This window comes from Pelecanus crispus, chromosome 5 (genome assembly GCF_030463565.1).
Source record: "Pelecanus crispus isolate bPelCri1 chromosome 5, bPelCri1.pri, whole genome shotgun sequence".
Lineage (NCBI taxonomy): Eukaryota > Metazoa > Chordata > Aves > Pelecaniformes > Pelecanidae > Pelecanus > Pelecanus crispus.
In genome coordinates this window covers 12,963,255-12,986,951 of record NC_134647.1, presented here as the reverse complement: position 1 = coordinate 12,986,951, position 23,697 = coordinate 12,963,255, and the positions used below count along the sequence as shown (strand labels likewise).

The 23,697-nt window shown below is 40.4% G+C and overlaps 1 protein-coding gene across 2 annotated transcripts; it reads right to left on the bottom strand.

Annotated features, from left to right (window-relative positions):
• Positions 1–875: 875 nt before the first annotated feature.
• On the bottom strand, positions 876–23,012 carry HACD2 (3-hydroxyacyl-CoA dehydratase 2). Of its 2 annotated transcripts, none has more exons than XM_075711030.1 (7): positions 22,882–23,012; positions 16,251–16,368; positions 15,879–15,897; positions 11,228–11,316; positions 5,050–5,171; positions 4,182–4,360; positions 876–1,881 (listed from the first exon to the last, which is right to left on the bottom strand). In XM_075711030.1, exons 1-7 carry the CDS (start codon positions 23,010–23,012, stop codon positions 1,799–1,801), a joined length of 741 nt encoding a protein of 246 aa, XP_075567145.1. In that variant the 3' UTR covers positions 876–1,798. The 2 variants fall into 2 exon arrangements, with proteins under 2 accessions (XP_075567145.1, XP_075567146.1); XM_075711031.1 differs by lacking the exon at positions 22,882–23,012 and adding an exon at positions 20,339–20,394.
• Between the last annotated feature and the right edge of the window lie 685 nt (positions 23,013–23,697).

The following is a 23,697-nucleotide window of genomic DNA, read 5'->3' as shown; positions in this document are numbered from 1 at the left end:
CTTTTTGATCAAGCCAAAGGAAATTACTGAAGAATGCAAAGTTGGTGGGGTTTTTTGTTTGTTTGTTTGGTTTTTAATATAGCTCTGACAAACGTAAACCAAAATAACTGTAAATCCAGCTCTCCCCAAATGCTAGAACAGAGCGCCTGTGCCCTTAGTACTTACTGGCTATGTTTAGGGAGAGCTGCGATGCGTCAAGCACAAGTAACTGGGACACAGATAGGGGCCGCATCCAGGGGGAGGTGCTGGCAGGCACAGCACGACACTAGTATTGCAGGTACCATGGTAGTGGTCACACCTCATTTATGCATTAAATCATGATGTTACAAGAGGGAAGCCAGAGAAGCCCTTGCGCTGTTTGCTAGTGGCTCTGATTCAGTAAAGACAGAATTATTTGACTATCAATTCCTAACAGAGCAAAGACCATAACCTACATTTCCTTTTGCTTTGCTTGGATATCTGTTCATTACCCTGCTTCTTTTGTCCCTTCCATTCCTGCCCCCAATCACCAGTTTGTTCACAACTTGGGGCACTGCTCACACAGCATTAGCGCATTCTACCTCACCACAAGGTTTTCTCAGTTCTTTCATTTTCTGTTTTACCTCAAGGGAAGGCTTAGCCTGAGAGCCCAGAGAAAGCACCTAGGAAAATTTAACTTTCTGTGGTCTTCTGCTCTTTCAAAGGAGCGGATGAGAGAAGGCTTGTGCAATCTGCAAAGCAGCATGTAACACATGAGATAATCTGCTTTCAAAGAAGGAGCTTATGGCTTTGCAACATTTCGGAAGCTGAGTGCCTGGAACTGCCTGCTTGGATGTGCCAGAGTGATACACATTAGTCACTTCAGAGAAGTTAGGTTGAGGAAAAAGGCCCCACAGTAGACCAAATAGTCCTCAACAATGAAAGATCAGTACCACTGAGATAGTGGACAGTGATTAGAGATGATAATTTAAAGTAAAAAAAAAATGGAGACCTGCACTTGTTTCTGGGTGACCTGCCTCCTTATATTGTTTAGATTCATTACTGATATCACTAGAAATATTACAGTTAGTATTATTTTTTTTTAAAATATTTAAAAAAGTATCCAGGGATGCAGTACTTAGAGGAGTTTTAATGTTTCAGATAAGCATTATAGCCTCTGAATTAACATTAGCATTTGAGTAATCAGCTTAAACAAGATCTTCAGAGAACACACTTCGGTCAGACACCCTACTGTTAAATTCCTAAAGAATCACACATTCCCCTCATTTCCCATAATTGGTTTCCCATTCTTGTTCCCATCACCTTTTAAATACACAACCTACCTTTCTAAATTCAAATACTTTGCCCAGATTACATTGTCCATTGGAGTCTCTGACAAAATCCTAACGTATTCCAGAGCATATTGTTTGCTTTCACAGCAATACATACAGTTTCTGGCATGCAGTCAAGCACTTAAAAAAAAAGAGGTATCAGTAATATAATCCCAATTCAAGCATTTAGTGGGTACAACTTCATCACTCATACTGAAACCTTCAGGCATTTAGTAATAAATGAAAACCATTTAGCACATCATTTAAGGAAAAGGCTAACTGCCAAGCCATATAAAGTTTGAAAGTTTTCTGAAGCACTGCAAGCTGAAAATTATTTCAATGTTTTACATTGTGGAATTTCAGTGAAATCAGATTTATTGGTTATTCTTGCTAAGTTATTGGTCTTTTACCTCTGACTTATTTTATCCTGGTACATTCTTTACAAATGTGCTGGGTATTGAAAATCTGCAGCATTTTGATGTTTGAAAAGTTCTGAAAAAGAGCTGAAATTACTCTGACTTCTTGTGTTCTTCAGTATGGGAGAGTACCTTTCGCCTCTGATGTAGCATATGAAAATACAGCTGAGGAAAGACTGAAGAGAAAACAGACTTAAGTAAATAAAGTACAAAGTGAGGCCTACGTGTCAATGTAAGATGCATGGTCACATGCTCAAGGTCACCAATTCTCTATTAAAAGAAAACATGCCTATTCGCTTTCTGCTCAAGTCATCCATTGTCTTTTATTCTTAAGGAGAATAAGTGATATTGTCCTTAGGCTTCAGGTACTATTTATTTTTTGCTAGAGCAATCACACTTTTAATTAAATGCAAAATGCCTTATTTAACTCTGCATGTGCAAGCAGGATGACAAAAGTTTCCTGAACTGCACACACACAATAGAAAGAAAATACATTGCAGGGAGGAAAAAAATCCTTCCAAAAGAATGAAATTTCCAGATTTGTTTCATTTCTTATAATTCTAGCGTCATTTTTCCAGGATCTAAGGAACTTTATACCAACTGGTGCCTCTTTCATCTCTTCTCTCTTTATGCTCCATGCAAAGCTTTTTCTCCTCCTATTTCTAACACTACATTACACAATATGTTTGCAGAACTACAAAGTAGGGGATAGAAAACATACATACATAAACAGCAAAAGCTAAAATTGCCATGAGACACTAAACCTTTGTGAACCATACAAATATTAAACAAGGTCAGCATAAGCCTAAATTATATCAGTTACACATGCAAAAATGTTTGTCATAAACATAGGCCAAAGACTATTTAATTTGTGTACATTTTTTTTTTTTTCAGGTCAACATTTTTTCTTTTGGCCTTCTTTACCCTGTATTTAATTTCCTGATTGTCTCCCCCATCCTGATTCACTCCACCAGTGTTAAGGAGTGAACACAGCTGTCCAGAGACATAACAGAATACAGAGCCATGTGGTTTCTCCTTTAGAAGTCTAAATAATGGGGACCCATTACATGCGAAGAATTTAATGACATCATTTCTAGCAAGATGTCAATTTTGACAGACAAGTACTAAATTAGAGATTTAAAGTGACGTAAACAGTAAGATGCAACTATCAAGAATTTAAAAAACTCAATTTTTAGCAACAGTTTTCAAAGCCTGCTTTCCTTGAGATATCAACATTCCCAACATTTCCAAGATCTTCAGTGGGCTCAGAAGGCATAACTCCTGCATAGGTAGCTTTTACAACTGAACTATGGTGCAATCAGTGACTGCAATGAACATTGCTTTTCTTGTATCTCAGGAATAGCTTCATGTGAAAAGGCCCTTAAGACTGCTTGAGTCTAAGCAGTTGGTTCTCAGACTTAATGTACCAATTCACAATAATAATTAGAAACATAATTAAAAATTTCTTAAAAAGACTGCATTCAAGTTACACATCCAGCAAATGATAACATATCACAGAAAACCACCTCATTTATGAGACAGCAGTTTTAATGGAGAAAGCGGGCTCAAATTGTTACTTGGGTTCTCTCCCACGTGGCCTGTCAACTGTGATCTAGTTATCGCACAAGTAGTAATGAATACCCGTGATTATTTTGACTAAAACAAAAGATACTATTCTGGCTGCTTGGGGTTAGTAACATCACCATTTTTGGAGGAGGGGGACAAGGAGAAACAAATGCATGAGAAGTTGTTTTTTAGGTTTTGGTTTTTTTTTTTTTTTAAAGAACAGCTGGAAAAAACTCAGGAACCTTGATGTCAGAATTACAAGACGGTTCACTGAAAGTATAAATGCTTGTCAGAGACAGCCACATTACAGAAATTTATATCTTTGCATATGGTTTATCATTCTGCACAAACAAGGTTCATACAAAGACAGCTGCAGAGATAGCTAACAGCAGCATCATCACTACATTAGTCTGCCTGTTAGACTTTATTTGCACATTGAAACTTGCTAAAGGCTTTCGTGTTCCTATTCCCCATTTCAAAGCAGCTAAGCCAAATCTTCACTCCATCTATAAAAATATCAACTAGAGATTATGTCAAGTTAATTCAACAGAAATGGTTCCCTACTCACTAATGCAAAAGCAACATTCTTATTTCTGATTAAAGAACCAAATTTTTAGAAGCTGTTTTGAACTTTGTTCTCCTAGAAGTCTGTAAGTGTGGGGGAAAAAAACCATGAAGATGTCAACATTTGCCAAGAAGTACCATAGTTATATAATATTCCAAGCGCAAGAGAAAAACCATGTATCAGTGTTTTGCAGGTGTTGGTAGAAAGCAGTCCCTGACTTTTTTCTTTAGATAATTGTCAAAATTAATTTTGCAAAATTAGTTATACGTATGTTAATCCCACAATTATGAGCTTTTCCTGTTACAGCTTTTAATATTAAAAAAACCCTAACAAACTCATACTTACTTGGAATGTAAGAGATCATAACCAGGATCAGGAATGTATAGTAGTCAAAAGAAAAATTGTACTTGTTAGGTAAACTAATGGAATACAAGCCAGACTGCCTGACGAAGGGTAACGCAGCATATATTGTGAGTAATTCGCCTGAGACTCCCATTGGATACAATATTATAAACAAAGTGTACCTGGAACAAAGCATTTACAGAAAGGATTAAAAGTTATGACAAACTCTGACAAAGTATTTGTTAAATGCTATTATGGATATTCAAATTTTAGATTCTCAACTCAGTATTTATTTCCCTTAGCTCTTATTTGATTAGAGCATGGCAAGGTGTGAACATTATTGCAAGATAAGTCAGCATTCAAAGCAGCAATCAGTTTGAATTATTTAAAGATTACCTTTGAGAACCTGAGAACTATCTTTAAAATTGTTCTCCCCCCCCCGCCTTGTTACTTTCATTTCTGAACTCTTTGGTAGAGGTCGTATTACTTAAAATGGGGTCAAACACAGTTGATATTAATCAATGAGCTTATGGAGTGTTTCAAGTACAACCCCTGGATCCAAGGGTTACTGCTAAATGTCAGTTTACTTACTGTTATCCCTTACTGCTAAATCTCAGTTTCTGATAACACAATCTTTGTAAACACTTTGTAAATGGAACTGCATTCTGACAAACTACTCTTTCAGCTTACAATGTCATAGACTTTTTTTTTAAACCCAGAAATCTGCTGGAAAGAAGCTAGGAAGTCACATTCACAAACAGGGCAATTACCTCAAGGTAGAATCTAAATTTTTGTACTGCAGCTATTTTACAAGATAAATATCCCTGTCAAATTAGTGCTTTGAGGCTATGATTTCTATTATGCCACCTACCTGGCCCATTTGATGAGATAAGGGAGATGGTTTAACAAACTAAACGTATAAAAAGAGTAACGGATTATCTCAGTGATTGTCCAGGCCACCACAAACAACAGGACACTATCTTCAGTTTGTACCTGTAAGAAAGAAAAAACGCTCAATATGAATTCAAGAGTTTCTAATTACTCACCAGACCCAAGAAAACCTCAAAGAAATCAATTCCCATGGGTTGCTTTACTGCATCATTTTAGAGAACAGACTCCAAGAATGAGCTTAAAAGCAATATTAGTAACAACAGTAAAAAGCCCTTCTTCTAATGCTCCATACTTTTCTAGGTGCTTAAGAACAGCTCTGCTTGCTGATCAGAGAGCTTAAGATCTCCCATTCTGTGCAAGGTAAATTAGTACAAGAAATCCCTGAAATGCTGAGGACAACTCATAACTCCTCCCACTCCTACACAGTACCAGCTTCTATTTCAGTCCTATGATTGCTTCCTAGTGCAGCAAGCAGAAAGAATGCTAACACAATAGTCTAACACTTGACATCTGGTTTAGACTTTTTATGCCAATCCTAGTCCAAGCAACTTCTGAGTAGAAGCACTATTTTCCTCTCTCTACAGATGAGAAACTGGGTCCTAATTTTGAGCAGCAGCAAAACACATAACACCAGGACATAGGTTGGGAGGAGAGAAGAAACAGATGCTCACATTGTCTCACCTCAGGTCTCAGGTAAGCTTGACAACTACCTGCTTCACCATTCCTTGCTCCTTTTTATGCTTATTGTATCCAGCATAGTTCCTCTAACGCTACACTCAAGGCATTATGTTTCACTGCTTTACACCTCCTAGAGCTTTTATTTCAGACACGCATCATCACTGAACCAGCTTTTACTCCCTTCATATTTTGAAGGTTAATCTTCAAAAGCATGTATTTTAAAATGAATTATTAGATTTCTTAGATTTGGAAGCATAATTATGAGGTTTAAGTTTCAGATGGAATAACACTGAGGAAGATATATATGGGGCCACACACCCACGCTACAAACTCTTGAGAAAGCAAACATGATTTTTATGCAGCCTTCCCCCTCCTTCAGCAGAATTCTCAGCTGTATGAGTACCTTGAGCCCAAATTCAGTGGGCCATGTGAACAAAAGGAGCTCAACCACAAGGGCCTGCACTTTCTTTTTTCCCCCCCAACTCTTGAAAAAAGGGAAAAGGAAGTCAGTAGGTGTGGGTGGTACAGTCTATTCATCTTGGGCAAAGTACATGTACGAACAAAAAAAGGAACAAGAAAGTATACAGGCAATCAGAAACCTTTTAAACAGAAGGGAACTGATCATATATTTGCGTGTAAAAACGCTCATGAGGATTACCTATAAAAAGCTTTCTGTCACAACTACAAAACCCAGAAAGATTTATACAGAAATCTTGGGATATCCTGGAACACTGAGCTGCTGTTAATCTATATTCTGCTGCGTATAGCATTTCAAGTCACTTTCATTGCATTTTGCAGCAAATGCACCTTGTTCTCTTTCCACATGAAACTGATAATTTGCTTATATACTAATCTCCCTTACATCATCATAAAAGAACAAAATCCAAAACTTACTTGAAGATTTTCAGAGAAGAGACCAAATCTATTTTTACACTGCTACAGGATCCTAACCTTGTCTGGGGTCTGCTTTATAAGCAAGACTTAGTTCTCAACCTGGAAAAATTAACAGCACTTCACAGATGACGCTATTCCCAAGGAGGAACATGTTTCAAAAGCACTCCAGAGCTGCATCTTGTGGTCAAATCAGGAGTAGCAGCTTAGTGAGTTCATCTAAACCTATGCATCACAGACTCCAACCTGTGCTTTGAAACCCCACTTCTTTCCCTAACTACGGAAGTCAGTAAAACCAACAATCACAAACTTGTAGCTTGAAGTAGCACCCAAGGACATAAGCAAGGACAAGAAGCTGTGAAGCTAACAGTGAACGATACACTTAGAAGTAGAAAATGTGGCAGTTACAATCCAGTTCTATCACAGGACTTCTGTAACACTGCCTTCTCAGGTCTAGTCTTTCCCATCTACTTTAACATTAGAACTGTGTTTAGAAGTTATTAGAACAGTTCACACCATTATAAAACACACACACAACGCTGTTAAGGTCACTTAAAGAATCACTGTGCCTTTATTGCTTGTGTCCCTATTTAAGGAAGAAAGAATACAGGAAACTGGTGGTAGTTTTCTTATAAGAGTGACCTATACAGCTTTCAAATAGTTCCACTCTGTGCAGTAAGGAACAGAAGACTACTGTGCATTTTATCATCATATTTTAACTACATTCCACAGCTCATCATTAAAAAGTATGTTTCTTACCAACAGATCTGTCAGAAGTCTGTCACTATTAGAACATCTCTTTGAGGACTGACAATTTTTCAATACTTGAAATAAAGATATCCAAGATGCACATTATCAAACCCCTGGGAACTGATTTGCAGAACAGTCTCTCGAGTCTTATTCATTTAGGCGCTGCTAATGCTGCATTTGTATCGTTCCTCTTCCAGTTTGAGGATAAGGGGGCTAGCACAGCCAATAAACAGTAGACCCTTAATAAACCACTAAGCCCAATGCTGCCCTCAGAATTCAGTTTCACTTCCTCTACTTTTTCATGCGAGTCTTTGAAGGAGGTGTTAGACAAAGTCAAAGCACATTTTACACTTTATTTACAACTTATTTGTCCAACTGCCTTAATAAGGGTCAATCATAATTTTTTGGCATGTGTTTCAAACTAATTTATCATAAAGAAGGGTCCTGAATATATTTTACCTTATCTTCAATACTATGAATACCAGATAATGTTTGTTAAAACATAGAGAAACCATAGCCTTTTAAGATGCAAAAATAAGAACTGGGAATTGACAAAATAAAGCCAGAGAGGTTTTTACTGTTCTCCTTATGCATGAAAAGGGAAATTCCATAGATTTCTCCATGTTAAGAGTAACAGTTTGACAAATTATTTGCAGAAGAATTCAGCTAAACACATAATTAAGCAATCCATCCAGTGCAGAAGAGTAAAACCAGCAGCACTATGCAATTGTAATGATGAAACAACACGTCTCCCTCCAGAGCACTGCTTCTCTGGTACATCAATTAAAAAAAAAAAAAAAAAAAGGAAGCTTCACAGTAGGCACAAAGGGCCCGACAGACATTTGTGTTACACAGTATTACTCAAATTTTACATAGATGTAAAGCAGTGATGAATTGAGGCTTTTCAACTGCACTCACCCATTTGGAGTTCTGAACTTTCCAGTGTGGACTTCTTTTACTACAACTTAGTCTTAAATATCATAAATTAACATGCTCTTCCCTCTATAAGTATGCTTTACTACTGATTGAAGATGTCAATTCACAACTGCAGATACTGGAGTCTTAATTACCAGCTCAATATTCTGTACATCATCTTCACACCACCCCTTTTGACTGTTCTAGAAACATTCCTCTAAATACATGCTATGCTTATCTGCAACTTGTCTAGAACTGCACCCAACTGGATAAGCATTAAATTTCTGCTGACATCATTTTTTAATTACCCATCAGAACTGGGTGTGGAATTAATCTCTCAGAAAGGAACTCTACGAAGGCCTACCACGATGTCATCAGATGATCTCACTGTTCACACAAATTCAAAATGACAACTTTGAACTGAAGGGCACCTTCTGTTCTCCTATGCCTGCTTTCTTCTAGCCCTTCATGCCAGTCTGATCATTCTCTTCCATCTTTTGTAAGAGAAACAGTAAAATTCACCAAACCGATTCTTTTCTGATGCAATGACAAAATGATTACAAGTACTGTATTACATGCCAGGCCCTCCTCCACTAAGCTAACAGCTACTCATATGGCAGAGGTAAGGGGAAAACTCATTGCTACCTAAAGAAGTGTGCAGTGCTTTTAACATTTGCCATGCTTTAACATTTATTATAAATACCTTCATATTGAATTTAACACCACATCAGCACTAAAGTCAACAAAAAGCACAAACATGTTAGTGGCAAGAAGCATGCTTCAAATCACATCACATATCTAGAAGTGTATTCTGACAGAAAGGAGGGATGCAATACAGATGTTTCTTCTTTTAACTGTATTATATATGAAAACAGTCTGGAAAAGCAAGATACTGAACAAGTCTCACTCAAAAAATTAAAGAGGAAAACTGCATTTTATTTTACAAGAACCTCATCATGCAACTGCATAGCTTACAAGTTCCATAAAGCTGTGTGAGAATTTAATCCTGGACTTCACCATGGAGCTCACTTGTGCAGACAGCCTTTAGAAAAAGTAGAACACTCGTGACACTTTCAGTACATCTCCCCAGGTGAGACTGCATGCTCTCTGGTTGGGGGGAAGGGGAGGGGTCAGAACACAGCCTCTTCATTTGATTTATTTGCTCTAAGTCATAGGTGAAAAACTCATCACAGGATTCCTCACCCTTACTGTTCTTATGCCCACTTTCTAAGATGTTAAAAAAAGTAACACGTAATACAGTCTCTCGCAAGTCTTCAACCAAAAGACCACACAAAAGTGAGGAAAAAACCTGTGTGCAATATTGTTGGAAGAATCCTTGTTAAAGAAATCCTTGTTTAAAATTGAATGTTACGCTGAACTTGTTGCTCACATTTTCTCCCATTTTGCTGGTTTTCTGTGGTGAGAATGTGGGCATAAGTTTCAAAAAACTTAACCCACAATCATTTTACAGACTTCCCTTTGACGTCTAGCAGACAACATACGGAATAATTCTAACCCATGCAATCCAATCTTTAACATTTGGGTTACTTCAAAACCAGGAGGCAATTCATAAAAACAGATTATTGCTGTTCTTTATGAAGCATCAGGTACCCCAACATTATATAGGTAAAAAGCAAAACTACAGGCATATTTCTTTAAAAATATTTTATACATGTCTCTAAAATCTAATGTCTTAGGATTATGGCTTTTTTTTTGTTCAAAATCTAGTATTTATCTCCAGCAAATTAACAGACACTGGAGTACATTTATTCACACCAAAAGTGAAATCCATACAGAAGGTTAAGTATTTACAAGATTTTGAGTTTATTGAGAAAAATAACATTCCTCCACTTTAAATAGCACAAAACTAAGGCTCCACATGAACAAGCATCATAATATCAGAAAGGCCTGTTATTTATTAGGAATTAGAGTGATTTATGTTACTCTACATGTGGACGAATGCTCTGACAACAGGTTTGGAGTACAGAAAAGAAAGCAGCTCCCCCGAAGACTTGGTAATAAGACAAGCTCCTTAAGACATTCTCCATGTCAAGTCACAAAGGATCTTATGCATGTAATGACACTAGATGAGCATCACTTATTTCAGGCATCCATGCTGACACGGGCATCGTGACTAATCTCTTTCTTTAATGAGAAGAAAACCAGTAAGACTGGTTGGCTAAAGTAACAGCACAGATGTGGCATATCTTGGCTACTACAAGGTATTCAGATGACATGAGAGAGTCAGTCAGCATGATCTGTATCAATTAAAGCATGTTTAGATTTTAAAATAACTGTCAGGAATAACTTTCAAGTAAGATTCCTTCCAAAAGATTCTGCAGATATTTGTATAAAGTACAGCAATATTTGGTGTGGTAAGCAATGAAAAATAACACACAGGCCCCAAAACCCACCTGCGCTTGAAGGTAAGAAAAATGAGTGAAGGACAGAGGGAAGATTACCCTGGAAAGTGATAATGGAGAACATCCAGGCATTGTTGTGCACAAACAGCTGAAGGGGAGCTTCCACATGCCGTAGTGAAGAAAGCAAATTGTATATGAAAGAGGGGCCAGTGAGGAGATTTTGCTATTAATCATGGCACTAGTGAGATCAATACAACGCTGTCCCAAATTCTGGGTTCCATATTACACACTGGAACCTCTTCAACTTTCAGTAAGGACTGCAAAATCTATTCAGGAGCTAGATGATTCTCTCAGTGAGAGAATCAGACCTCAGACTATTTGATTGTCAAGAAAAGGTGACATCAGATTTATTTTTATTTATTTTGATCCACAGAAATTCACATAAACCATTCCACATTGGGATACAAACAGAAGTCATTTTAAGGAAAATAAGACAGCAATCAACACTTGCTTTTCACCATGGGTCATTAGTTTTTCTATCTACTTCGTAGCTTAACTTACCTCTTTTACACTATGTGTTACTGCCCACGTCAGGAAAACCCTTGACATCACTTGGAAAGCAGTCAGAACAACAGAAGAGGGAACAATGCCTGGAAGATATTTTGCAATTAGTAAATATTCCTGACTATCAGGGTGGGGGTGGGGAAATAAAACACAGCTAAGCCAAAGTCCAGTTACTTGAAATTTTTGGAAGGAAAACATTTAGGTTTTTTAATTTGAGAGTATGAAGTCTGTCCTGTGGTGCGGTTACACAGCCTAATGCAATGCAATCCCAACAAGACTTTGTGCATCAAAATGCAAATAAAAGTAATCAGTCTTGTTGCAATCATACCACATTCCTTAATACACAACAGCTGAATGAGATCACTTCAATCAAATAGCTTTCGGGATACAGTCTTTGAAATAAACCTGTTTGATTAAAATATCCAAGATACTCCTCATTACTGTGATTTAAAAAGTAAAACCAATGAAGATGCTTTGCACAGTATTTCCCAAAAAACAGCAAGCAAAAAGTATAACTACTTTGAAGAAACACTGATCTAGCCCATATGCTGATTGTATCTATCAGCATATAGATAGATATAGCATATAGCATATAGATTGTTTATAATTCCTTCCTGGGAATACAACTTTTTTTTTTTAAAAAAAAAAAAACACACCACACCCAAGAAATAGCTGATGCATTGGTAGGTACAAAAACAATTTTAAGATTTTCTCAAGGAAGCAGATTTCACTGGTTCTTCTAAGCAAGTTCTGAGATGCTGATTAAACTGCCACTAAAAGGATCCTACACACCCAGGTCTGACAGAGTAAGAATAGTTTTAGACTGCAAGATTACACAAAATTTCTAAACTTCACAGCACAAAGTTTTAATTTCTTCCAATAGCACGATGAAGACAAATGCAAGAGTAGTCGCAGCTCCTAATACACAGCAAAAAGTGCTTCTAAAACTAATGCAAATCACAGCAAGCAACACAACAGCTTCAGAAAGATGTAAAGACCAAACTGGAAAGTGGAAGAGGAAGAAAGAATAAGAAAAGCCAAAAGCAAGTTTCATTAGAATTATTTTCAGTCACACAGTCATTATGTTAAGTCTTCTTTCAGAGTAAAAAGGAAAAATCCTACAAAGTATTCTCTTCGGTTTTATCATGTATTGTTCATAATCTAATTTCTGCTGTAAAACCTCAGGGCAGAATTTCTGTTGCTCAGACAACACAAAAGGGGGTGCTATAAAATCCCACAATCTCTACTCATTAAAGGCTCACTCCTATGATATTAACAGACCTTTTCTTTTACACAATTTAGATCATCCCTTCCTAAGCAAGATAAACTAACATTCTTGCAAAAGAATCTATAAATAAGCCAAAAAGACTGTGTGGGAACCATCCAAGCTTTTCTCACAAGCAAGACAAACAAGGTTTTTCATCACAGCCAAGACAATGCCAATCTATGCCAAAATGAGGAGATCAAAATAAGCAACTCACCAGCTACAATTTATGTAAACTTTACTTGCCTCTAATTATTTACTCATTGCACTGAAAAGGTACAGAGAATTTTAAACTTGGTATTTTTAAAAACATCTGTCACCACTTATCCAACACCACATGTGCTAGAGCAGTGCTTGACAGGGGGCTCAGATCCAGAACCAAGCAGCCCGTAAGCCATGCCCAGACCTCTGCCAGATCCTGGACTAAGCCTTCCACCTCCAACAGGAAATCCTCCAACTCCCAACAAGCACTTCCTCTCTCCCAGGGAGTTCCTGACTGAGAACAGGCTCTGTGCATAGCTAACAGGTGGAGCCCTCGTATCCCTCCTAACTGAGCAGGCTAAAGCAAAGTGAACCAGTGCTGACTTTGGCTTACCAGAGGGTTACTGGTAAGTGCTGCTACGGTAGGAAGGCTGGTACTGTAGTGATTCTGTAGGCTGCGCCTGTACTCACCAAAGCCTTCTTGCTTTTCTTCTCCATTCCCTTCACAAACTCCCTGTACTACTATTGCTTCTTCATTTTGGTGGCTCCTATCACCTTTTTCCATACCAAGTTCCTCCAGGTAGCAACTATTCCATATTACCAATGCCATTCATACACTGGGATTCTGTCTGCCACACAAGTCAAGGAATTGCATGTTCACTTTCCATTTGCCTGTCCTTCAGCCTCTCCTCTTGGTCTCTGGGCTAGGTTAATGGTTGAACTGGATGATCTTAAAGGTCTTTTCCAACCTAAAAGACTCTATGATTCTATGTTATGCCCTCTCTTCATGTAGAGCTCTCCTCCATTTTTTAAATCTTTGCCACATGCCAAAGTTCTGTTCTCAACCATGCTTGATAGAGACATTTCCCTATCAATCTTCATATTTTGAAGAACTTGCCTCACAGATGCTAACATTTCAGACTCTACTGAAAAGATGCAGAGAAAAAAGTTATGCTGATACACACAGCCATCTGTCACAGATAAGCTCCTCTATTGACGGAGAATTACGGCTCTAGTTATAGCAATCACTTTAGCATGGGCAAAGGAATCTGCAAATTTCCTGTTTCTCCTCACATAGAAACTTTTACTAGAGTCAGTAGGACTACACCAGACAGCAGCAGTGTATCCAGCTGTGCAAAAAACCCTCATTTTATTTAGCTGACAAATGCTTCCATTTACAGAAAACAAACAAACAAAAAATCCATGGGCAGTCATAAAATAAGTGGGGTTTTTGTAAAAAACTTTGTTAGGGAAAGCAAAAAGATAGAGTTATAATGGTATAAAGTGTTGCAACATTCCACTAATGGCTCTCTTCACTAACATTAAATTGTGTGACTGAGGATAACATGAGCTAAATGGATCCACACCTCAAATCAACCGAGTCAGGATTACTAGCTTGCACACAGACAGGCTGGTACAGTCATCTTGTTTGCTGTTCTGCACCAGCCTGGAAGGTGAAACACAGGAGTCTCTCCTGCTATTCACTGATTTGTGTGGACATACACTCTCTAAGTGTGAGGAAAGGATAATCCAATTAAATTTTTTACACTCTTTCTTAGATTGAGTACTAGTAAACTTTGGCATCTGCACACAAGTTTAGCTTAAGAAAACAGAGGAGCATTATAGATTTAGGATGGTAAAACAGTATTTTATCTGCACGTTTTTTTGCCCAGTGTTCCGAGATTTAACTTGTCCTTCTTGCCACTTGTTAAATAATACTTCAAAAATTTCACATTTTATTATTAATTTTTTACAATTTTTTAAAAAGTAAGTATGGTTTAATCTGGTAAAATACAGTAATTGAGATTTTATTAAACAGTATTGGAAGGACTGCCTTGGCAGCACAGGCAACTATATGATACATACAGTTTACTCCAAGAAGCCTTTACATTGATTTGAGGAGTGTATGATCATTCATTTCTTGGGATGATCTGTGCACAGTCTACAAACTGCCCTTTATAAAAGTAACTGAATTATTCAGGAAGGTCAGAACTACTTTCCCAAATACAGAATTAGATTGCCCTCTGCTGACAAATTTATGTATATGATTTTAAGTTTTCCAACTACCACATTTGGTTATTAAAAAAAAAACCTCTTTTGCATAGGAATTCAATACCAACCTACTTATACCACAGTAATACACCCTCCAGTACGTAGATGTACAATCCATGAAAAATAGCAGGCTTGTAGCTGCAGCTTTAGGAACCTTAATGCCATCTTACTCTTTAAATAGTAGCTAATAAACATTCAGGTAGGACCTCAAACACTTATATTTAAAATCACAAGACCAACTACCTGAACATAAGACTGTCTCTTTGCGAGGACTGGATTGTTTAGAAAAATCAGAGTTAAGCAAAGGTATGCAGACAGGCACTGCTCCCTTTTATAGCACATTGGCTTTGATCTTGCAGAGATTGTGACATATCACCTTTCCATGAACAAAACATCCAAATACGAGGCCAAACCGTTCACTACTCATGACGACTGACAAACCAGACAAGATGCAATCCTGTCACTCAGACATGAGACTCCTCAGGTGGATGGAACCATGACACTGCTGCTGACCCCAGGCCACATACACACAACTGAGTTCCTGCTACCAAGCTAACAAACAAGCCTCACAGTACAGGCTAACAAGAATGGTCAAGTCTTAAGGAATTCTTACTCTCCCAAACAGTTCCATTAAAGCACAGACGAATCTGGGATAAAGAGTGATCACCCCTTCCTAATTTTACAATGCATATCTATGCTCTATGGATGTGGGCAAGTTCTAATGCTTGAAATGCTACTTTCATGGGAATTTAAATTACTTCCAGCTAGATTTTTTTTTTTTTTTTTGTTAAGGAAAGATGGCTTGGTACAGAAGATTATAGGGTGTAGAGATGGAGAGTAATGATTTACCATAAAACATTTATAAACTGCTCTAAGATTTGTAGCATTGGAAGGATCTAGCCAAAATTAGAATGTCAAGTAATTGAAAACCTGTTATGCTATTTTCCTTTTTGTGATTTAACTTGTCAAATTATTTAGTAAAAAATTGGAATGTACTTCAAGCAAAAAATCAGTGAGTTATGCAAGAATTAAATCTGGCAATTCACAAACCATAATGATTTTTAATACTAATATATTGCTAAAACTGCAGTCTTCTATAAAAATAATAAAACCGAAAATTTGCAAGCTTACCAAATGCACAGTGCAGAATCTAGAACAAAAAGAAAAATTCAAATCACTAACATTTCAAACGAAGCAATTCAGAAACACATTTAATTCTATCACAAAAGCTTAAGATTTAATATTTGTATTTCAAAGATTAAGCTTAATATTTAGGTCTGCTCCCCAAGCTAAATAGCAGACAGTAAGCTCCCTCACCACTTGCTAAAAGGAAAAATTCAGCATTTGTGTGAGGCATATTTCTTATGTTTACCTTCAAATCATTCTATAAATGCTAATGAAAAACCAGGTACCTAGACAGCACTGTTCAAAGGCTGCCTTATTTCTCCTGAAGAAAACACTCACACAAATATCAGTAACTCTAGAGAAGACGACTACACCTACCTCAAGCAAAGCTCCAGTCTGGAAGAATTTCAGGGGCTTTTCTATTGAATAGTAAAGGCTATGGTAGCTACCTTTAGCCAGGTATGCTCGAACTAGACCAACTGCAATAACAAGCCATCTGAAAGAGAGAAAAAAGTCTAAGATAAGGAGACATTAAGCAGAGCATAAATACAAAGAAATCCTTAATCCCTCTTTCGGTATCTGAGAAAGCAACAGGTATATAACTGTCCTGAAAGATACTAACTTTTTGCCTACCCTCTGCAACACTGAAAATATTAAATATCTGGATTGTCTGCAAATTTAGCAAAGTTAAAGATTATGCATTTTTTAAACGTCTTTAAACATCTTTCAGCACCAATATCTCTAATGTCTAAGTTTATTTTCCAGTGAGCTGTATTTAATTTAGTTATGGAAGGTATTAATGACATTTTAAATAAGATTGGCATCACATTTTGTTTACTTCAAGCAGAAAACCATTTACTGCTAGTCGAAGATCTCTTATCATACCATAACTTAAACAAGCATGACAAACGATGAAGATTCAGAAGGCATTCATTTTAATGTTTCAGTTCAAAGTAAACCCTTACACTTTATGATAGAACATCCAGTTTAATTGCTAGCATATATTTTATGAGAAACAGTTATGGATAAGTAACTGCAAGAAAACTGAGCCTGCTATGGCCTTAAAGGCAGCGATTGCCATTCCTGTCCCAGCTTTCCTTTTTAAGCAACAAATATATCCAGGCCTACATAAGTAGTGCCTCTATAACTGCAACTATACTATAAACAATGTGACCTGTTAACCTTGATGATTTTCCCCTCAGGTAATTTGGGAAGCAACCCTAAAAATTCTTCCTCCAGTCCTGGCCAACGCAGTAACATCTGTCACCACCACAGCTGCCCAGAGCTGGTGTTTGCCCACCACCTCAGAAATTCTTCAGTGAAGTCTAGGACAAGGCCCAAAACTAAGGTGGGCGCACCCTGGTAAAACACTTTTTCATTTGCAATTAGCATCTATAGTTAACTTTAATTTCCAATTGCAAACATGAGGAGAAGGGGTTGGTCAACGAGAAGTGGGTATCCTTACTGGCAGCTCCCAAACTTTTCACTGACAGTCTCATCCTGCCTGTCTTGCCCTCAGCTACTCACAATGCCACCCTACTCTACCTCCACCACCCTCCAAACCCAGAAGTGCTGTTACAAAGCTCGTGCTAACAGTCACCAAGCATCTCTGCTAACAACGGTGCTCCTCAGTGGAAGCGTGTGTAGACATACAGACAGTCCCCTAACTATGCAATAGCTTTTTACACTTCGGAAAAAAATCTGCAGCTGTGGTTTTGTAACAGAGAAGATGAAGAAACTCCCTTAATTTACAGCATATTAGGTGCTTACAAGTACTATGCAATAGCTTTTTACACTTCAGAAAAAAAATCTACAGCTGTGGTTTTGTAACAGGGAACATGAAGAAACTCCTTTAATTTACAGCATATTAGGTGCTTACAAGTACCACATTAGCTTAGGTACTATGAAGTACATACAAATATTGTCCCAAGCTAACAGTTGTTTGAAATGCACTGTAAAGTTCAGATTTTTCAATAACACATAACTCAGGCATCCAAATTTGTGTTCATAACAACATTTGTTAGTACAACTGAAAAAAAAGCTCTTTCATTTCTGCCTGGACTTCTTAGAAGACTAGCACCAAAGAAAAGCAGTAGGAGTGGGGAAGAGAAATGGGGAATGAGAAACAAGCCCTCCTCTTTTTCAGCAGCGACAAGTTACTTCAGTTAAAGCTGTCTTGTGAAACGAAGAGACAAATGTTTGCCAAATAATTGCTGTTTACAAAGAAAGAATCAGATTAATTTTGTGTTTGCACTTCAGTGTAGAATAAACCAGTAAGTGCTATAGTATTAACGATTCTCCCTTTGCAATGCTGACTGCTACTCTTTCAGAATAGTACATCAGAGCAGGTTGATACTGTCCTGTTCCTACCTGTCAAGTTTCTCTGTTTTTCCTCATCTTCTGCGTTTGTTGAGAACCTTCACTGAATTGAGCAGTTTCTCAGGTTGCACAAGATACCAGTTCTTGGTTGTGCCTGCAAACTGTTCTCACCTTAACTGAGTGACTGGTAAAGTACGTGGGCTTCCAGAGGAGCTCCAGCCCCTTGCTCACCTCTACATTTCCTGCTGGATCACTGACTCCAGAAAGACTGTACTTTCCAAAGACCACATTTCTCTTTTAATAAGAAAATTATTGTCCTTCAAAAAGCATTTAATACAGATCAAAGTATTAACCTGCACAAAATTAAAACCTGTGCCTACTTTGCGTTGAAGTTTTTAGTACCTCTGTCCTGCTTCCATGATTCTTAAACAGTTCTTCACCCTCTATGACTAGAGAAAATAGGAGTAGGAAGATCAACTGAAAAAGAAACTGCGCAAGAAGTTTAAAAGGGCCGCAAAAGGCCCCACTGTCAGATGGAAGCCAAGCTGTAAGTTTTTCCAGCTTTCTCTGACCCAGAGACTAAAGCCTACCCGATATACCAGCTGGAGTTACACTTCATTTAATTACCCCTGCCATGCATGCAAACTTTAATCTAGACTCTTGCACTCTGACTAATCCAAACTAAGGAAAATAAATACTGCATACACACAATTTAATTCTTCTACTTTCAGTTGCTCAGACTTGATAAGCAAGCTTCATGCCTCAGGTCCTCAGTTCAATTCCCTTTATTTATCTTACAAATTATAAAAAGGTGTTTTCTTATGCAAAGTTTACTGAGGTTCTGCAACATTTATGCAAAAGAATACAGCAAAGCTATGCAGTGAATGAACCTGAAAAGGCAGAAGTGGACTTTGGCTCTCAACAACCAGTCACTGAAGATGTGGACAATGAAACTCATAACCCAGAACCCTTTGCTCAACACTGGTAACACGCACACTTGTGAATTCAAAAGCTACTACATTAAGATCTATCTTGTTGAGTGAAATCCTTTTGAAATTCATTGTTTATACCACCTTCAGCTACAGGACTTGACGAAAAATAAGAAACATAATCACATTTTAAAGCAGCTTATCAAACATTTACACTCAACTCTTAACAGCATGCCCTCCCTCCCTGCCCCCTATTATTCAGTGATTTCAGTCAATCACAGTTTTTAGGAAATAATTTCTACGCTGCATTTATGCCTCCACAACGAGCTTTCTATGCCAGGCCAGGCATGGCTACGTGACTTCACACTGTGATGGGAAAATAGCAGTTTGACTGAACGCAAGAGAAGAAAAATGCAATGCTTTCTACATCTTAATGCTTTGAACCATGGTTAAAAAAAAATGAGCAAGTACAGCTGAGAACCAACTGTAGCACTGGTTATTCCCTGTTGCGTCATGTTGGTCCCTTTTCTGGAAGAAAACATGTGAACCAAATGGTAGGTGTATGCAGCTTCATTTGGGCATCCACAGGTACATACACTTTTTCTACTGTTTTGCTCTTGCAAAAGCCATTGTATTTCTAGGAATCCACATACTACACGCACTACAGAATAAAATTAGAAATAAGTTCTATTGTTTTTAGAATCAATGTTTTCTTTAGCTGAGTCAAGATAAATGCAAAGTAAATACAACAATTATGCTGAGATTTTTCAATCATTACTTGATCCATTTTAAATAAAGCTAATAGCTAAGGCAACTATGATTTTAAAACATTTACTTTACCACCTGTCAATTGCACAACAAAGATGTTGTATGCTTTGGTTTAAGAGACACCTTTTTGTAAAACAAAACCAAAAAACCTGCTTAAAGTTTTTCACAAATCCCATGTGCTTTTACAGAACCACTTCATCATCTGGGCACCTTCAAATTTTTGGTGTTTTCTTTTCACAATACTCTTTCCAAGGCAGTGCTGTCTGAGAAACGAAGTCTGAGCACTATGATTGACACAGGGACAGGAACTAATTACTGCCACCAGCTGTGTATCCATCTTTTCATATGAAAAACTGAGCTGCTGCCAACCAACTCCTGAAAAACTACCTTATTATGAAGTCTTCTAAAAAGAAGAAAATAACCAATTGAGGGTTTTTTCCTAAGCCCAACGTTGTGTATTGTGGGATTTCAGCAGTGTCCAGAGGCAGTGCAAAATCCTCATCCATTTGAAGACAAATTATCAGTCTGAGCCCTCAGTGACCCACCCCAAAAGAACGGCAGTGAGTGACAACGCAGAGATATGAACCCTGATCACAGGAGTCCCATGGTAGATTCCCAAATTGCAGAAATCATCTAATCAAACATGCCCAGAAAAAAAACATCTCATGTTAAAGCACCGTAAGCCACATCCCACCCAAGACTGGAATTTTCTAGGGGGGTTGGTATAAATCAGGAAAACATGTAACATCATGATCGAGATGACAACAGGAAGCTAAATACAGATTTACGCTATTTATTTTCGAGTTTCCAACACTTGGATTTGTTTTCATTTTTTCTTCTGACGAAACAGAAGTTTCACATGCTCAGGAGCTTACCTGCCATGATAAAAAGTTCAGGACCTTTAAGAAAACTTTCCATTTATACCGCAATTTCTCTCTCAGGTTGTTGAGATCTTTTAAAAACATAAGTGAATTACATATGAGCAGCACAATGAGCAGGCAAATGTTTTTACTTCTAAGAAGAGCTCAGAGAGGTTAACTTCTTAACATTGTGCAGGGACACAACAAAATTGAAGAGACCTACCTCCTCACTGCCTCTACTGTGTTGTATTGCTCATGTAACAAAGTATTTCTGAAACAAGAGATTAATTTTTATCAAACTGGTGGGTAATTATCATTCCCCTCTGAGTGAAATACCCTGCACATATCATATGGAGCCACAAATCTGCTTAGCAGTTCCACGCCTACTGGGTAATGGGTGTAATGAGCACCTTGCAAGACCTGAGCTCTACCCTCTCAGCTACCTTTGTTCCACACAAGTGTAACTATCTTACAAGCTGAAATAGCACCAGCTGTCACCTGCAAAGACAACAATCATCACGTCCAATTGCCTTAATGAAATAAATCATATCTGTATTAATTCTATACTAATCCTCCCCCAAAACAGTGAGACTAGTCTGTCTGCCCGACTCCTCATCCGCCAGAATTTATCTAGCAGAAAACAGGCTCATTCAGGATCCATTTTAAAGGCTCTTTTCTCCTCCCACCCAAATATCCTCAGTCTTTCAAATGATGATTTTATTTTTATCTGGATTCCAATAAGACTCTACAGCCACTTAAAAAAAGAGAAAGAGTCTCCTTCATATGAATCTGAGAGTCCCCAGTCGTCGTTATTTTTATTTTTGCGCCTAAGAACACACCCGAGCACGCGCCAACCGGCCCAAGTCTCCATTTCGCTACACAGGGCAAGAGCGGAGCGTCGAGCAGGCCCAGGAGCTCACACGCTGCAAGCGGCAGCTTTCAACTTAACCCAAAGTACGTACCAGCTGAATCTGGGGGAATCTCGCAGGGATCTAAAGGGTAACAGCTTTGCCTTCTTAACTACTAGTATGGATAAATTCCCTGTGTTTAGGTGCACCTCTCCTGAAAAGTGTTGGAGTCCACACCACAAGACGTGGTGAGGCGAGAACAGCGATCTACGCAATCACCTGGCTGGGAAAATAGTTGCAGAGCAAATTCAGGTGTCAATTATAAACCACAGCGATTCCCAGAGAACACACACTCGTGCTGTCCCACTTAATTCGTTTCGGAAGGGGCGCGTGGAAGAGGCCACGCCGCAGAGGGGCTCGGCCGGTGCCCAGCAGGCACCCAGGAGCTGCGGCCCCGCACAGCGGGGCAGGGCCGGCACCGGGGCCGCGCTGCGGGGGACCCCCGCGCACCCAGCCCCCAGCAGCGCTGCCTCACCCGCAGCCTACGACGGAGGGGAGAGAGGAAGCGAGCAAAGCAGCTTTCCATACAGGCACAAGGACCCCCCTCCAGCACGAGGGGGTTTGGGTGGGTTTTTTTAACGCCATCGAAAGCGTGAGGCACGGCCGCTGACAGCGCGACGGACAACCGGAGCGGCAGCGCGGCTGCATCCGACCCCCGGGCAGGCACGGCTCAGGCTGCGGGGCGACTGGGGGCGGCCCGGAGAAAGGGCGCAGCGACGGAAAAGCCCTAACGAGCCCGCCCGGGCCAGCTCCCCGCGGCGCGGCGGAGCTCCCCTCCCCTCCGCTCTGCTCCTCTCCCAGCCCTGCCCCGGCCCCGCTCCGCCCGCCGGGACCGCGCCGGACCCGCCGCAAGGACCCAGCCGCACGGCGGGCGGGCACACGCAGAGGCGTGCATGCACACACGCGGCTGCGGCCCGGCCCGGCGGAGCCCCCCGCCCCGCGGGCAGCGCCGCTCCCAGGGAGCCCCGCCGGAGCCCGAGCCGCCGCCGCCGCCGCAGGCAGAGGGACCGTGAGAGGCGGCGGCAGCGGCCGCCCCCCCCCACCCCGGCAGGCAGAGGGCAGTCGGTGCGGGGAAAGTTTCCCCGGTGCGGGGGAAGGCGGCGGCGGCGGCCCCGGGGAGGCGAGCGGGGCGCCGAGGGGAGCCTGGGCGCCGGTGGGGGACGCGCCCCTGCCAGGGAGAGCCCCCGCCAGCGGCCGCGCCCGGCGGCCCCGCACGCCTCCTTACCCCGCCGTCATCACCACGTTGTAGATAACGAGGTAGGCCGTGGCCAGGGCGCCCGGGCCCTTCCTCCGCCGCGGCTGCTGGCTGCCGTAGCCGTTATCCGCCCGGCTGCCGCCGCTGCCAGACGCCGCCATGTTGCGACGCTCCCGCGGCCTCCGCCCGCTCTCAGCGTAACGGCGGGGCCGCGGGGCGGGGCCTCCCCCGGCGCCGGCGCCGCCATTTTGGAGGCGGGCGGGGCGCTCTGCGCAGCCGCGGGCCCTCCCGCCAACCAGCGCCGGGGGCGGGGGCCGCGTCCCGGCCCCCGGGGCGCTCCGGGTCCCAGCCGGGTCCTCTGGTGCCCGCAGAGGGGAGCTCGGGAACGTCGGCTGAGAGCGCTGCAGGCTCCGGGGGGATTTCCCTTCGTGCGCGGCGCTGCCCCGAGCCCGCCCGGTCGGCACGGCCGGGGCGCCCCGCGGGGAGGCCGGGCCCGGCGCTTCCCGGCCCGGTGATGAACGACCTTGTCCCTCACACTTGAAAACAGGTTAGAACTGCCCCTCTGCGGTCCCTCTGCGGGAAGAAATAGGTCTGTCATTTCTTTAGAGAAATCGATAGCCTTGGTTTTCGAGTTGAGGTTATTTTAGGAACATTTAGTAGGTTTGCACCACTTTAATAAGGTGCTGAGGCCGAGCGCAGGCAGAGCTGTAACCCCTTTTCTGCTTAAGTTTTACACAATAGGAAAAACCTGGATAGCGTTACTTTCATAGGAGCACAAATTCAAGCATGTTCTTTAGGGGACATGTAACTGGAACTACTTTTCCAAAGAGTTAAAATGAAAGGATG

Bases quoted from the DNA above. Each gene is read 5' to 3' on its own strand.
- HACD2 (XM_075711030.1), bottom strand. From the start codon at position 23,012: ATGGCGGCGTCTGGCAGCGGCGGCAGCCGGGCGGATAACGGCTACGGC. The intron at 16,369-22,881 runs GTAAGGAGGCGT...TCTCTCTTTCAG, and splicing joins AACGTGGTGATGACGGCGGG to ATGGCTTGTTATTGCAGTTG. The intron at 5,172-11,227 runs GTAAGTTAAGCT...TCTTTCTTACAG, and splicing joins TAACACATAGTGTAAAAGAG to GTACAAACTGAAGATAGTGT.